Below are 16,682 nucleotides of genomic sequence, written 5' to 3'. Positions count from 1 at the left end.
ACTGAGTCTTGGTCGGAAGAGACTATTGATAGAAAGCAGAGGAGATGTGAGGAAAATGCTCCATCTAAAAACCTCTTTGTAAAAGCAACTCAATCTCAACTAGTATCAAAGAAGGTGAAGAAGTAGAAGACCCTAGCAACATTGGCAACAAATTCTTGTACTAGTCATATGCTATCAAAGATTGCAAAACCTCGGGAGGAGGGAAAATTTCATGAGTTAACTCCTAACGATTTGCAGACCAGAACGGTTGACATGGGCATTCTAGTGCATGATTCTATGGTCAACATTTGGAAATCAACAAATGTAAAGATTGAAGACAATTTGGAGGAGTTAAGGTCGAAGAAAGAGGTATTGAAAGCCTCAAATAGAGAATTAATGGATTACATTAGAGTTGCACTTGGAAACACCTCTACAAGCACATTTGATCCAAGTGTAGAGGAGAACAAGAACTCATTGCTCAAGCTAGAACAAGAGAGGCAATTTGGTCAAGTTGGTCATGCTTGGATAGATGAATTAAAGGCCCAAGGTTCCCCTATCATTGAGAACCTTGGAAATGTGTTGCTAGACACAAATAGATTGAGAGAAGAAGTGTCAAATTATCAGGCCTCAACGAAGAAGGAATCTGAAAGCCTAATAGAGCAATTGGCCCTATTACGAGAGGTGACTGACATGAAGACAAATGTTGTTGTGACCAATGGAATACTTAAGTCAGGCCAAGAACCATTGCTTCATTGGAAGCAATCGTTGGAATTCAAAATTGAGAGTTTAGTGAAGTCTGAGGATGAACTAAAATGCGTTTATGTTTTACTAAAGAAAGTAATGGATAAGATATATGAATACTTAAAGGTTTTGCATATTGAGTCATATGTCACCAACAATGGCCAACTGGTAGATATTGAACAAATGAAGACTAGGTTTCTAGCATCCATTGAAGAAGCTACTGATCTAGAAAACTTCCAAGTGGCAAAGATTCTGGAACACACAATAGTGGATTGTGTTTTGAAGCATGCAAAGGAGAAGCTCCAATCAAGGATCTCTAGAGTTGAAGAACTAACATAAATGCATGACTATTGGGTGATCAGAGCTAACAATGTCCTCATTTAAAGTGTCTTGGAGGTGAAAAATATAACCGAGGCAATGAACGCCTATAGAGCAAAATCCGTAACTCCAAAGAAAAATTGATGCTTTGTCAAAAGTGTCACTTTATCCCTATAAGATGTGACAAGTGTCACCCTCTCTCACTCTGTTATATTGTAGCCATATATGGCATTCTCCTCATAGGTCAAGGCTTTATAACGGATGACTGACCAGTCAATCCTATTTTTAGAAAAGATCTATTCAAAGATTCTCTGTGTGGTAATCATGAAATGTAATTGGCCAGTTCTAAAGGGCCTATAAATGTAACTTTTTGAGCAGTGAATAAGGTCGGAAAAATCTCTATGTGGGAAAACCCATGTAGCTGGGATTACCGTGTGAGACTCTGCGTCTCCATGTTGATTTTGTTGTTCATGTTAGTTTAGTTTTAGCTCTTGCATGGTCTTTGGAATGAAATGTGTTGTTAATGGAAGTTGTGGGATTGAAGATAAACTAGGTTTTGTTGCTTTCCTGTAGTGGTTATATGAGTTATTACCATCATTCATAGTATTTCCTCATCTCCTCTATTCTATGCAAGCTAGTTTCATGTGCATTTCCATGACTATGTGAGAAGTTTGGGATTTGGTTAATATAATGTGTTGAGTAGGAACTAAACGGTTGTTGTGAAATCTTGGTGACTTGGGCAATCTAGGCATTGTTTAGTTAATCACACTCTCTCCCCTTATGTAGTATGCATCAGTAGATAGACTTGCATTTTTATATATTACATTCAATATATTGAATAGACTACATTGTAGGTGTTAGAAGAGCTTAAAAGTGACTCATATACATTCATGGCTCTGGAAGATGTGAGTCGTCATCTAAAATTCGTCTTGATTGCTTGAAGTGTTGGAAAATCTAGTTATACCTCTTCTGCTCTCTGGTCAAGAGCATACCCCCAAACTTGTTGATCTATCAAAAATAATATTCATTGCAAATTTTTGCATAGAAGGGAGTTGTATCTTTCAATTCAGAGGTCCTTGATACAACACCTATATTGACCCATTTTGTTGTTAACAACTTTTTCTTTCACCACATTGGACACATTAAGAGTCAGGGTATAAACCAAAATCCAAGGAAGACAAACTGTTCACCAATAGTTTTTGGTGACTCTACTAAGGATCTAAATGTAAAAAGATCTCTAATTTACAACACAAAAGAGACAACCATCTCCAGTGTATGTTATTCATTACATAAGCATTCTCATTAAGTTTGTTTGTGGCTTCACTAAAACAACTCTAAAGTTGGCACTCATACATTTGTTTGAGTTGTGTCTATTGACCCATGAAGAAAAATGATGCTTCCTCGTGAAGGCCAAGTCCGAGTAATATAACCCAACCTTGGTTTCCAAGATGAACAAGAAGACATAATCAACTAGTTGAATACACTCACCTAAAGGAGCAAAAACTTCACAAACGAGTACATAAGAGTCAATTTTGTATTGAAACGAGAAGAAGCCAACGTTGAGAACTGGGAAGGTGCACTTCAAAAAAGAAGGCTGAGGCAAGCCTAAAAGCACCTATTTGTAAACAAGCCAATTTATTCTAGATCCCAAGTATACTAAGAGTGTTCGTGATCATGGTCAAATTGATCTAGTGTTCGAAGAGCTTAGGAAAGCTGATTTTCCCATATTAGAAGACCCCCTAAGAAGAGGAAGAGCTAGCTCAAGAGATTCAGTGCTAGAAGGTATCCGTGGGGCTTTGTTTCCACCACCCTGTCTTGCTTCCCAGAGATGTAGTAAGTCCTCTTTCCCATCTATTTTTTGAACACAGACTCCACCATTGTGTAATGTTCTCACCTTACACAAAGTTGTAGTTCCAACTATTGTCACTTTCCAACTAATCCCGGTTATTCTACCTGCATCGATGACAATACCTTAGGGTAATATTATTGGTCCTTTGTGCCTAGCCACTAATAATGACCTACCAAGAGCCTTCTAGAAGAATTTCCCCAAGTTTTATGGTGATGGGAAGGTTTCCGTAGATGAACATATTGTTGCTTTCTTTGCAGCTTGTAGTGTTGTGTCTCCTCAACACGAAGATGTAGCCGTGAGAATCTTTTTTGAAACACTAGTTGAGAATGCGGCTAATTAGTTCCAACATCTTCTTGTTGGATGCATCACAACTTGGGATGATATGCAAAATTGATTTGAAGCCCACTTCAAAAGCACAAAAAATGAGCATACATTACTATCTCAACTCACTCAGATTAAGAAGGAACTAAGTATTCCCATGAGGGATTTTGTTGCAAAATTCAACAAATTACTTAACAAAATTCTTGTTGCAAGTAGGCCAACTGCGGATAATCAAAAGATGTTCTTCATTAGTTCTATGCCTCCATATATTAGTTTTCATATGAGAAGAGCGCATGTGGAAAATCTCCAAGCTATCCATACCCTATTTGTAGAATTACAAGATAATTTGATAGTAGCCGGGAAATGGAAAAGAGAAATTCAGAGTGTAACTTCCACATGCACTACTACTATACCACCAACAACACAGAAGCACAATACTTCAAAAGTTGTTGAATGATGCACTTCACCCCATGGTCGTTGCCTTGATTGCAACTCCTTCACTCATCATTCACAGACTCCTCAGTCACAAGCTCCCTGTTGCTCTCCTGGCGACAAGAATGGTGGTCAGTGTCACCTCTCAGTTTCTCCACCACGACACGACTCTAGTTGGTCCCCTATTGTTGCTACTCTTCCTATTGGTTGGCCCACCTCTAGTGGTGGCTCTTCGTGGCCTAAGACCACCTCATCTGAATGGTCATTTCCTCGCCCAGCCTATGCCATTTCACCTCCCAGGATTGAAGAGGATAAGAAACACAAAAAGATGTTGCTGCTAAAGATGGGTGGTCTCTACCCGACCCACCTGTGGATAATGGATGGGGTAAATATGATAGATATGATCCACATCCCTCAACTCATACAACTTTGGCTGTCGACTAAAGTGGCTTGTTTTTTATAAATAGTTTTGTAGCCTTTCAACATGCGACTATATGACTTTTAAAGAATAATCTTGTATCCCCCGACCCTTTTTTTTAATATTTACTTTAACATTTTAATCTAATAGTAAAGATTTATTCACTGAATTTTATTTATTTAATTTTAACTCCTTTACCAATAGACCTTTAGCCATTTGTATCTATCATTTATTTGAACAAAGATCAATTATTTATTCTTTGACGACTCTCCTTAACGTTCTTTGTACATTTAATATTTCCCCACAAAAAATGAAGAACGGTAGATTCAAAATGAAGCATGATGAACATTGCGATCCTTGTTCTCCAACGGGCACGGAGAGTAAGTGTCAAGGGAACAAATTTATTATTGTCTGAATTGAGATGAGTGAGATCTTTGGCGTAGGCAAGAATGGGGGCACAACAACAAAAAGTATAAAAAATTCGTTTAAGCAAAGTCCACTGGCAAAACATAAAAGATGAAGCTAAAAGAAATCAGAAAGTCGGCTCCTCTTTAAAATGGAAATAAAAATGAAAATAATTTCTGCATTGCACCGAATTCGAAGCTATCCTGTAGTCAGCGGTTATTGTTTTACGCCATGCCCAGAGCTGAATGGACCTTAAATACCGAGTGCGTGGAAAACGAATCGCTGATCTGTCAGAGAAAGAACGATGAAGTTTATATACATCGTCTTCATCTTATCATTACTATGTCTGATCCTGCAGAAGACCAATATCATAGAGGCCAAGAAGGTTTCAGTTCCAGACGAGCTGGACGATGTGGTAGATGACGAAGAAGATGAAGATTGGAAAGACTGGGGAAAACCCAAGCCAAAAATCCAACCCTTTGATCCACCGCCAGACATCACCGGCATGGATCCTTCTCAGATCCAGGCTGAGATGTTGAAGAGACATTCCGGCCCCTCAATTGGTTTTGTCAAGCTTCGCCTTGATGTGCCTCGCACGAGGGTATGCATATTATAAACGCAAAGAATGTTCTAAGCTTCTAGTTCAAGGATTGAATTCTTGATTTGTATGTTTACACAATAGGTTCTTCGAGTCCTGTAATTGAAGCCCATTTTTGATAGCTAGTAGCTTGGAGATTGGCAATTGGGCTCTTTGTAGTTATCAATTTTATGAACATTGATTTTGATGTATAAGGTGTCATAAATAAACAGAATGTGGAATTTTTTAATTTATGAGGGCTGCTGAGAATTGGAAAGAATATTTGATCTAGTAGGATTTGCAGCAATGCACATTTTATGTTCTCGATTAGTTAAATTGTAGATGAATATATATAAACACAGTGCCTGCTCCGGTAAATGAAACCTGTTATAGAGAGCCATTGTTTAGGGATTTCGATTTTATTTTTTAGACAAATTATTTGATAAGGTTCTTTGGAGGAATGTCAAGATTATTAACTTTTAGGGCTGATAAAAACAGGAAACGATTTTCTTTTTTGTTAATAATCTGGAAACATGGTTTGGTAAGGGTATCTGGGTCGTCGGTGTGGGAAACTAATTGATTCATGGCGTTGGTTAAGAATCGGGAAATTATGTGATGCCTAAGGTTGGGAAGAGATAAAGAAAAATCATCAGTGCTCTCTACTGGGCTGTTTAGTGTTAATAGTATTTATCTGGCGATTTCTAAGTCATCTTTTAGGGTTGATGCAGGAAGAAGTACCTGGGATAGCCAAGAAGTGGACTCAACTGCTGCGGACAGGATCCATTGAAGCAAAGTTCATGGCCGTTGATGTCAACACTGTTATGTTTACAATGGAGCAGGGGCAAGACACTGCAGAGGTAACACTAGGCTCAAAAATTTCAATGCAACATGTTATGCTTCCAATATTTTTTCTGTGGATGTTGAGCCCTTCCTTTCACATATGTTGTTGTTGATTGATATTTTTATTGTTGATTGCTTAGTTGACATTGTGCTTCCTCTTTGATAATCCCCTGGCACACCCTACTCCATAATGTGCATGCATGGTCACTGACTCACTAAGACCTGATTGTAATTGCTTGAAGATTAAACTACAGTGTAAAAGATCAAGGGATTTTAAAATTAATGTAGCCCTGATCCATTGATCCACTTGAGCAAGTGACTGGAGGAATGAATGCCAGATCAGCCCATTGGAGTAGATTAATCAACTGTCTAATATATTCTTTCCGCTGCTTGTTCTCTTCTTTGTATTTTCTTTTCTTTGCAACTTCTTTAATTACTCTATCTTCAAGGGCCTGAATGGATCCATATGCCTCCTCCACCTCCTGTTTCTTGGCGGTTTGTCCTAACTCATACTCTTCAACATCGTAATCTTGTGGTAGCATGTCTCCCCTAGCCTTATCCACCATTGGAGCAACAGCTTGTAAAATTTGTACTCCTACATTATCCTTCGTGACCTGGTAGAACCCTTTCACTACATCTGTCTTTCTCATTATCATTCATTTTCTCATTTTCTTCCACATTCTCAACTAGTTACGCAACTGCCACCTGTCTTTTGCTGGGAACTTCACCTTCGTCTGAAAGTGCCTCTATGTCAATCACTACATTTTGCTCATCTTGATACTCTTCATTTCTTTGAGGGGGAGAATCCACTTTGTGTTCTTTTGGATCCAAATGGACATAACTAGAACTTTTACTAGCCTCCAACTCATTTGCGACTTGAACTGGCACTTCCTTTTCTGGGATGGATGCCTCATTCACTTGCCTTGAAGATGCACCAACTGCTTGAGACTTTCTCTTTTTTGGAGGCAGCTCTTGACCCATAAAATATTTTCTTTTCTTTTCCATAGTCTGTAAGGCTTTGTCACTACCTTTCTTGTTGTTTTGACTTCCCAATTGAATGCTTATATCTTGTGGTTGGTTGGATGACTCTTCCTCATGTTCAACCATGCCTGATTGAATGTCCTAACTATCACTGTCACTGCATCAAGACTTCATTACTATCCATCAGTTGATAGTAGGAATGTGATCTTTACTAGCTACCCAGTAATCTGGTTGAATGCATTGTTCATCATCTTCTATTTGGTCAGGAATTTGCATCCATTTGTTTTCTCTAATTATTTCTACTGACATTCAGGAAAGTATTCTTCTCTTAATCTCAAAATAATCTCTTGCGCTTGTCCAATGATCTGGCACATGCGTCAGGTGCTTGTACTGGACTTCATAGGCTTGATTTGACGGTGGGGATAGTAAGTGTGCTCTACCATGATACAATCCCAGTGAGTAATACTCAAATTCTCTCTCTGCTGTCTCTGCTGCTTGAAGGGATGGACAAATTTCACTTCCTAGGTTAAATGGAAATATGATTCGTGGCCTATGCTTATGTTTCAAATCCTGTTATATGCGATTAATTTCCTTTGCACCTCCATTAACATGAATTTGTTTGGTGGGAACTTTGGAAGTTTCTTTGGACATACAGTACTCCCCAAAATTCAAATATAGATAAACTTAGGAAACTGAATGTACCACAAATCGCATGTCTTGCTAGATCCTTAGCTTCAATGATAACCTTTTTAGTGGATCTTCTTGTATCCTTACATTATGCATGTCAAACACATCATTTGCAATCTTAAAATTATCGTTGTTGTGAAGATGCAATTGCAGGAGCAGTCATACCATGAAGTCTCCTTCCTTCTTTTCCAACATTACTCAAGATCTCAATCCGGGCTATTTGCAAGTCCATGCCATCATATATACCAAATAGGAAGTCACATAAGATGCTTCTGTCACTTCTGTAGTCCTCAATTGTTCATCAATATTATGGCTGATTAAACTTTCTCAATCAAATGTCACTTTCACATTACCATCACTCTATTCAACATTAGGATGAAATCTTCAATATCTTCTCTAAAATCTGTTTTAGTTATCTTGGGTAATTGTGAACGTTTCCTCTTTGGTCCAGCTAACCATTCCTTATTGACAAGGTGGATATAGTGGTTTGACTTACTATCAGAATCCTTCATGGTCTGCCCCTTCGTTGTAAAAGCATCAACCTTGTCCTCATAAATGCTGAAAGCATTTCTCATATCTTCCTATTGAGTAAGACTACGACACTACCTTTTTATGCAAATACTTTCCTTGTCAATGGATTGCCGTGTTTGGCAATCTCTAGCAGCTACTCCATCCACTGAAGTGATGGTGGGAAAACAGCTGCATGTACTATACTGTTCTTGATCATTCTTTTCACCTCCTTGGATAGATCAAGCCCAAACATTGCCCCCCTTACCAAGTTCTTATCAAATGGGCGAAGGTTTGTATCACCAATCTTTTCCCATGTTGATACAAAACTCATCTCTTGAGTCATTTCTTGCGTTTCATGCTTCAATTGTGCAAGTTTTTATGCGTTGGCACTTGCCCCGTCTTTAGCTCCTTTTGCTTTAGCCCTATAACTCTCTCCCTCTTTTGGCTCCCTTAGTTCTTGATTCTGGATTTTCACTTTCCTTTGCTCCAGCCATATCTTAGCCTGCTACACAATACCATCAATCAGGCATTGTATTTTGTATTGCATTTTCATATCAAGGAAATTGTTAGTAGCTATGTTTCCCATGAAATTCAAAACAAACTTCCAAAATTCAGCATATATCAATGAATTCCATTTTCTAAAAGTCTGATTAATTCAAAGTTAAAAGTTCACATAATCTCATTGCCCTTTGATTTTCAGTTAAAAAGGACTTTTATTATCCTTTGATTTTCAATTAGAAAGAACTTGCCAACCGTGCATTTACAGCTTTAAATGTATTATGAAAACATTGCCAAAATTGAAATACCTTGTTGCCTGCCTAGGAATTTCTGAGTTCACACTTCAGGTATGCAAAAAGCTAATCCTTCTATACTTGTTTTCTTTTTTCACAAAGTTCTGATCTGAGCCTCTAAACTTGATTAATTTCCAATGCCTTTTCACAATCAAGCCTAAGTCTGATGCAACTCGCCTCCTACAGACCTGATTTCATGCCCAGAATGGTGATTCACAATTTTCCAATGTTCTGATTTGTCATTTTCTTAAATTTGAAGTGTTAGTAGCCCAGATTTAAAGTTTGCAGCCTTTTCTTGCACTAATTTTCTTGAGTTTATGAATTGCCAATCCCAGATTTAATTGACTTATCGTGGGTTTGATGTTTAAGTTCCACATCTCAATTCTTCTTCTCAATCGATCTGCTGCAACCAAAAATCACCAATTATTCGATCAAGTCTGCTCTCCAAATGGTTGATTTGTTTTGTTTTGTGTGAAATGAAATTATTGATCTCCTTTTATATGACAATTAAGTCCAAGGGGCATGTCTTCTTACCCAGGTCGACTTGTCTTAGTGAATAAAATAAACAAATTGAAATTAATTAGCCGATAGGCCACTCCCCAGGGGAGAGATTAACCAGATTGTTCAGACAATCTAGCAGTCTTATGCCGGGGAAAGTTCGCCAGAGTAAGTTCATGGCATGATAGAGCATCACTGTGCAGCAATTGAGCTGTTGAGTGCCTTGGTAACACATGCCCTATTGCACCATTCACATATATGTTCCTTTTAATGATCTCTATGTTTCAATATATGAACATAAAACTAGAAAAAGAGTTCTAAATCCACCTAGCTTCCATGTCATCTGCAGGCTGTTGGTGCTGAGTCCAGCAAGGCAGAGCCATAAATAATCGCATTGCTTAGATAACATATCAGTCCCAAACTTTAAAAGTGATCTTTGTTAACAGAAAAATTACCTAAACAATAAAAAAATCATCATTCCTGGTGCAACTATGACTATATCCTGCAAATGTTTTCAACTTGGTGTATCAATACTCATTTAATATCAATTTTTCAGGTGTAATACCAAGTAGAGAGAGTCCATGATATTATCATGTTGAGTAAATCCGTGATAAGAGTTGTGTGGAATGTTGAGAGATTCCATATCTATTCATGTTGAGTGAGTCCATGAATGAAGGATTAGCTGTGAGTCTTACAAATTTGTCATGATTGATCAAATCCAATAATAAATAAATTTTTTTTGGAGACATTTCATGATTTTAATCAATTTGAATCCTTATGCTATTTATTTAACTTACAAATTTCACATAAGCTAAGAGGGAGTGTTGAATTTTCTAGCTTATATGAAATTCAATAGATTAATAATTACTCAATATTAAATACGAGTGCAATATTCGTATGGAGATTTTTTATTTTGCAGGATATATTACACGAGACCGGCACGTCTATCTTTATCATCATCTTGGCAGTTATTGAAATGAATCATCAATCTTATTCACCTGCGGTTACAGCTTGCGGATTCATATTCGGCGTCTCCTATTCACCTGCGGTTATTGAAATGAATCATCAATCTTTACAGCTTGCGGATTCATATTCGGCGTCTCCTATTCATCGTCAATGAATAACTGACAAGTCTTTTCCTTAGCAAGAATTGAACTGATGACTTCTGGTCTTCTTCATTTTTGTCACGCCAAGTCGTATATACATATACGCTTTGTTCTTCCTGGAATGTGGATCGTTTTCTTGATTTAGTTTCACAAAAGACCTCTGAACTCATGTGAACCGAGTCCTTTATGTACGATATTCTCCTTCTGGCAGATTAGTCGATTTCTATTATTTAATCATAGCTTATTCTTTAAGACTATAAGCTATTCATATATATTTTGTATATAGCTCTGATGCGTGTGAGAAGAGTTATTTTTTTTTGTATTCAGACATCAAGTTTGAACTGTGTAACAATCGCTCTTATTCAATAAAGATCTACTTTGAAGGCTGGGTTGTTTCCCTCTGTTAAGAGGGTTTTTCCCAGGGTATATGCTTATGGTTTCCTTATATGTTTTCTAGTCTATTTTCAACATGGTATCAGAGCTGCATAAAAATTTCTATAAATCCAGTTTTTCATGACAAGTCAAAGCATATAGAGATTAAGTATCATTACTTAAGAGACATGGTTCTTCGGAAGGCTGTGGAGCTGAAGTATATCAGCACTGAAGATCAGACTGCTGATATTTTTACCAAGCCTCTATCTAAAGTGAAATTTTGTTTTTTCAGAGAAAAATTAGGAATGGTAAATCTTAAGACTTAAATGGAACTAAGTCTAGTCTATTTAGACTTATCTATTATTATTTTTTTGGTGTGTGATCTGATAAATATTGTAAGATCAGCTATTACAGCTCTTTCACTATGCGATAGTGAATATCATGTAGAGAGAGTCCATGATATTATCATGTTGAGTAAATCCGTGATAAGAGTTGCGTGGAATGTTGAGAGATTCCATATCTATTCATGTTGAGTGAGTCCATGAATGAAGGATTAGCTGTGAGTCTTACAAATTTGTCATGATTGATCAAATCCAATAATAAATAAATTTTTTTTGGAGACATATCATGATTTTAATCAATTTGAATCCTTATGCTATTTATTTCACTTACAAATTTCACATAAGCTAAGAGGGAGTGTTGAATTTTCTAGCTTATATGAAATTCAGTAGATTAATAATTACTCAATATTAAATACGAGTGCAATATTCGTATGGAGATTTTTTATTTTGCAGGATATATTACACGAGACCGGCACGTCTATCTTTATCATCATCTTGGCAGTTATTGAAATGAATCATCAATCTTATTCACCTGCGGTTACAGCTTGCGGATTCATATTCGACATCTCCTATTCACCTGCGGTTATTGAAATGAATCATCAATCTTTACAGCTTGCGGATTCATATTCGACGTCTCCTATTCATCGTCAATGAATAACTGGCGAGTCTTTTCCTTAGCAAGAATTGAACTGATGACTTCTGGTCTTCTTCATTTTTGTCACGCCAAGTCGTATATACATATACGCTTTGTTCTTCCTGGAATGTGGATCGTTTTCTTGATTCAGTTTCACAAAAGACCTCTGAACTCATGTGAACCGAGTCCTTTATGTACGATATTCTCCTTTTGGCAGATTAGTCGATTTCTATTATTTAATCATAGCTTATTCTTTAAGACTATAAGCTATTCATTTATATTTTGTATATAGCTCTGATGCGTGTGAGAAGAGTTATTTTTTTTTGTATTCAGACATCAAGTTTGAACTGTGTAACAATCGCTCTTATTCAATAAAGATCTACTTTGAAGGCTGGGTTGTTTCCCTCTGTTAAGAGGGTTTTTCCCAGGGTATATGCTTATGGTTTCCTTATATGTTTTCTAGTCTATTTTCAACAGTATCCACGATCTTTCTTGATCTTTTCGAGTTGTGGATCATTTTGTAGTAATCGGCATTGAGCTCCCATAAAAGGACCCCCAGCTCTGCACAAAAACAAGCACTGTTGTGGTGGGGAGGAACATGATGGTTGGAATCATACGGATGTCATGGCAGTCTGTTGATGTATAGCATCTGGAGAAGTAATCTGTCATATGCAAATCTGTATCATACTTATCTGATAATCATTACTGTGGTTCTCTCTCTCTCTCTCTCTCTCTCTCTCTCTCTGTCACACACACACACACACACGCGCGCGCGCGCGCGAGTTGTTAATGATTTCATGAACATGCAATTGATACTATTGACGGCAAATTAGGTATCAACAGACTGCCTTGTAATATTGTCAATGGCAGTAATATAAAGGCATTGCCGACTGCTTGTGTTAAGCAGTGTTTTGTGTAGTGTTAAACTTATCATTAGTTATGCCCTGTAGAGGCATGACCCTACGTACAGTCATGACTCTGCGGGTCATAACCATTGCACAACTTGCATATGTGTATTGCAGATCGATGGGAAAGACATCTATCTACTGCATCTCAAACCCAGCAATCTGCATCACAATCATTGTTAATACTTTCAGTACTTCTCCTCTGTTATCTAATCTGCAGGATCATTAACCTATACAGTATACATTCCATATTAATCAGCAACATACAGAGAAGGAGACTCAGCATATAAGCAATTCAAAGATCACCATTATTTGAAGGACGACTCTGCACTACTGTGGTACAAGTAAGAGCATCTATTGTTCTCATCTTTATTGTAATAGTTTTATCTATCAAATCAGAGTCATTCTGGTAAGAAAAACTATTACTTAGAATAAAATCTAAAATCTCAGATTTTTTAAAAGGCTAAATTATATTATTAAAATGGTGAATCATGTGAGACTAGAAGATAGTCTTGAGGGTGCATCTAATTTCTCATCATGGAAAATTAGAGTAATGATAATATTAAAGGAAATGGAATTAGAGGAATATATTGAATCAAACATATCCATGCCTGAAAATGAACCAGAGAAAGTAACATGGAAAAGACATAATAATAAAACAATGAAAATCATAATAGATTCTGTAAAAGATCATATTCTTCCATCTATATCTAGTCTCAAGACAGCATTTGAGATGTTCTCCACTATTCAAGATACATTTGAAATCAACAATACTAGTAGATTATTAACCCTAAAGCAAGATTTACTATATATAAAGATGAAAAATGGAGAATCTATAACTTTATACTTTCTAAGGATTTCTGAACTAAAAGATCAATTTGCAACAATGGAAAATTGAATTGATGGCAAAGAACTCAGCATGATAGCACTAAGAGGTCTGCATTTATCATGGGAAACATTTATTTGAGGTTTAAGCTCTCGACTAAGACCCCCTAAATTCGATTTATTAAAGAATGAATGCACACAAGAAGAATCTAGATTAGTCTCAAGAGGACTAAGTATAAATCAAGTGGGAGAAATTCAAGCGCTTCATGTGAAATCTAACAAGAAAAGAAAATTCAAATACAACAAAAAAATCTAACAAATCATATAAGTAATGTGATTGGTCCAAAGTTAGATGTTTTAAATGTGATAGAATTGGTCACTCTCATAACTTCTGCCCTGAAAAGAAGAAAATTCAAGCATCTTTAGCAGAAATCAAAGAAGAGGGTGTAGAGAAAGAAGATAGAGAAAACTATGCTTTTTACTTAACCCTTTCAAGTGAATTAAACTCAAACAACAACACTTGGATCATAGACAGTGGAGCATCCAGGCACATCACCGGGTTCAAAGACAAATTTGAAACTTTCTTTGAACAATCCTCAGAAGAAGTTACCATTGGAGATAACTCTACTCATCCTATCAAAAGAATTGGTTCTTGTTCAATTTACCTAAATTCAGGAATTGCCCTACAACTCAAAAATGTTTTATATGTACCAGGAATAAAGAGAAACCTAGTCTCTATTTCTGATCTTGCTGATCAAGGATTCAAAATCACATTCCAAAAGGACAAAGTTCTATCTTGGCCCAAAAACTCTAATTTCAAGAAAGCCATTTCCATCGGATTTAGAGATGGAAGTCTTTTTAAACTTTGTAATTATCAAAACCTAGCTCTTAGTCATGAAACTTCAAATTCCATCAAAATTTGGCATAGGAGGCTAGGTCACCTTCACTATCGTGCATTGCCATCCATCGGAAAAATTGTAAAAGGTTTACCGAATCTCAAAATTGATCACTTAAGTATTTGCAAAGGATGTGCTTTAGGAAAAAATACTAAACAATCATTTCCTAATAGTGTTCACAAATCTAAATCCATTCTTGAACTAATCCACACTGATCTTTGCGGTCATATGCTTGTACCTTCTCTTAATGGGTGCTACTTCTATGTAATTTTTATTGATGATTACTCCAGAAGAACTTGGATCTATTTTCTGAAACAGAGAGAATCAACTGAAGTTTTATCAAAATTCAAAGAGTTCAAAGCCTTAGTTGAAAATCAGTCAGGATAGAAAATAAAAACTGTAAGGTCATACAATGGAGGTGAATACATATCTGATATTTTTGAGAATTTCTGCATTGCTGTTGGGATTAAGAGGGAGTTTTTTGTACCTCATAATCCTCAACAGAATGGAGTTACTGAATGTAAAAATAGATCAATTGTTGAATCTACCAGAGCAATGATGCACAATCAAAACCTTCATACTTCTTTTTGGGCTGAAGCATCTAACACTACAGTTTACATTCAAAATAGATGTCCACACTCAATATTAAAGAACACCACTCCAGAAGTATTCACAGGCATTAAACTTGATTTAAGCCATCTAAGAATATTTGGATGTCCAGTTTATATCCACATTCCTAAAGAGAAAAAATCAAAACTAGAACCTTCCAGAAAGAAGGGGATACTTATTGGATATAGTGAAACAACAAAAGGATACAATGTCTTCATTCCAAGTCAAAGAACAATTGAAATTAGCAGAGATGTAAAATTTGAGGAAGATATTGCTGTTAATATTGCTAGAAACAATAATGAATCCATTACTGAATCTATTCTCGAAGTAGATGAAAATCAACAAGCAGAAATTGAGAGGGAGAACGATATTGAACCATCCTCTTCCACTATGTCTAATCATGAGGATTTTGAAAATGTCAACTATAAAAAGAGGCCACTTTGGGCTAGAAAAATGATAGAAGAAAATCAGGTTGAACCTGATGAACTAATTCGAGAGAGCCAAAGAACAAAAAATCAATCGTGTTATGTTGCATTGTTAACTGAACTTATAAAAATGAAACCTTATAGTGTTAAATAAACACTTTCAAATCAGTCTTGAAAAGAAGCAATGATTGAAGAATATAACTCTATATGAAAAAGTGATGTATGGGATGTTGTAACAAGACCTAAGAACAAATTAGTCGTTTCTTCCAAATGGTTGTTTAAAATTAAACATGCATCTGATGGCAGCATTGAAAAGTACAAAGCCAAGTTTGTAGCACGGGGTTTCTCACAGAAAGAAGGCATTGATTATGAAGAAACATTTGCTCCAGTTGCTAGATATACTTTAGTTAGAACCATCTTAGCTATTGCAGCATCCAAGGGATGGAAGGTTCATCAAATGGATGTCAAAACAGCGTGCCTAAATGACACAATTAAAGAAGTCTATATCGAGTAACCAGAAGGATTCAACACTCATGATAGCAAAACTCATATTTGTAAATTAAAGAAAGCACTTTATGGTCTCAAACAGGCTTCCAGAGCATGGTATGAAAGGATAGACAATTATCTAATGAAGTTAGGATATTCCAAAAATGAAGTTGATCCCAACTTATACTTCAAAATAGATGGTGATGAGATGATTATACTTGTGTTATATGTTGATGATTTGTTGATAATAGGTGAGGAACATCTCATAAATAAATGCAAACAAGAACTCACAACAAAGTTTGAAATGAAAGACTTAGGTCTACTTCACTACATTCTTGGATTAGAGGTCTGGCAACAGAATAACTACATTCTTCTGAATCAAAGGAAATATACAGTTGACATTTTAACAAAATTTGGAATGATGGAATGTAAACCAGCTGCTACTCCTATGGAAGTAAATCTACACAACTTGAAGGATGATATGATCAAATCAAAACCTACATATTCCACTTACCATAGATAGATTATTGGATCTTTAATGTATTTGGTGAATAGTTGTCTTGACATATGTTATGCTACTAACATCTTTAGTTAGTTTATGTGTGCACCAAAGAAGATACATCTACATGCAGCTAAATATATTTTGAGACATTCAAAGGGTACTATTGGAATGGGAACCAAATATGATAGAGTCAACATTGAACTTCATGGATATTCAAATTCTAATTTTGCAAGC

General features: G+C 36.3%; 1 protein-coding gene across 1 annotated transcript in view; it reads left to right on the top strand.

The window, feature by feature from the left end:
* Positions 1–4,380: 4,380 nt before the first annotated feature.
* LOC149544489 (LDL receptor wingless signaling/trafficking chaperone) overlaps positions 4,381–16,682 on the top strand; it is a 35,247-nt gene continuing 22,945 nt past the window's right edge. Inside the window, exons 1-2 of the mRNA XM_089795149.1 lie at positions 4,381–5,064; positions 5,769–5,897. Of these exons, the coding sequence (XP_089651275.1) occupies positions 4,768–5,064; positions 5,769–5,897 (426 nt within the window). The 5' untranslated portion in view covers positions 4,381–4,767. The remainder of the gene's footprint in view (positions 5,065–5,768; positions 5,898–16,682) is intronic.

This window comes from Cupressus sempervirens, chromosome 8 (assembly GCF_028749045.1).
Source record: "Cupressus sempervirens isolate cs-2001-9-10 chromosome 8, ASM2874904v1, whole genome shotgun sequence".
In the NCBI taxonomy this organism is placed as follows: Eukaryota; Viridiplantae; Streptophyta; class Pinopsida; order Cupressales; family Cupressaceae; genus Cupressus; species Cupressus sempervirens.
Note: the sequence above shows the minus strand (reverse complement) of the source record. Positions and strands in the feature narration are given on the sequence as shown.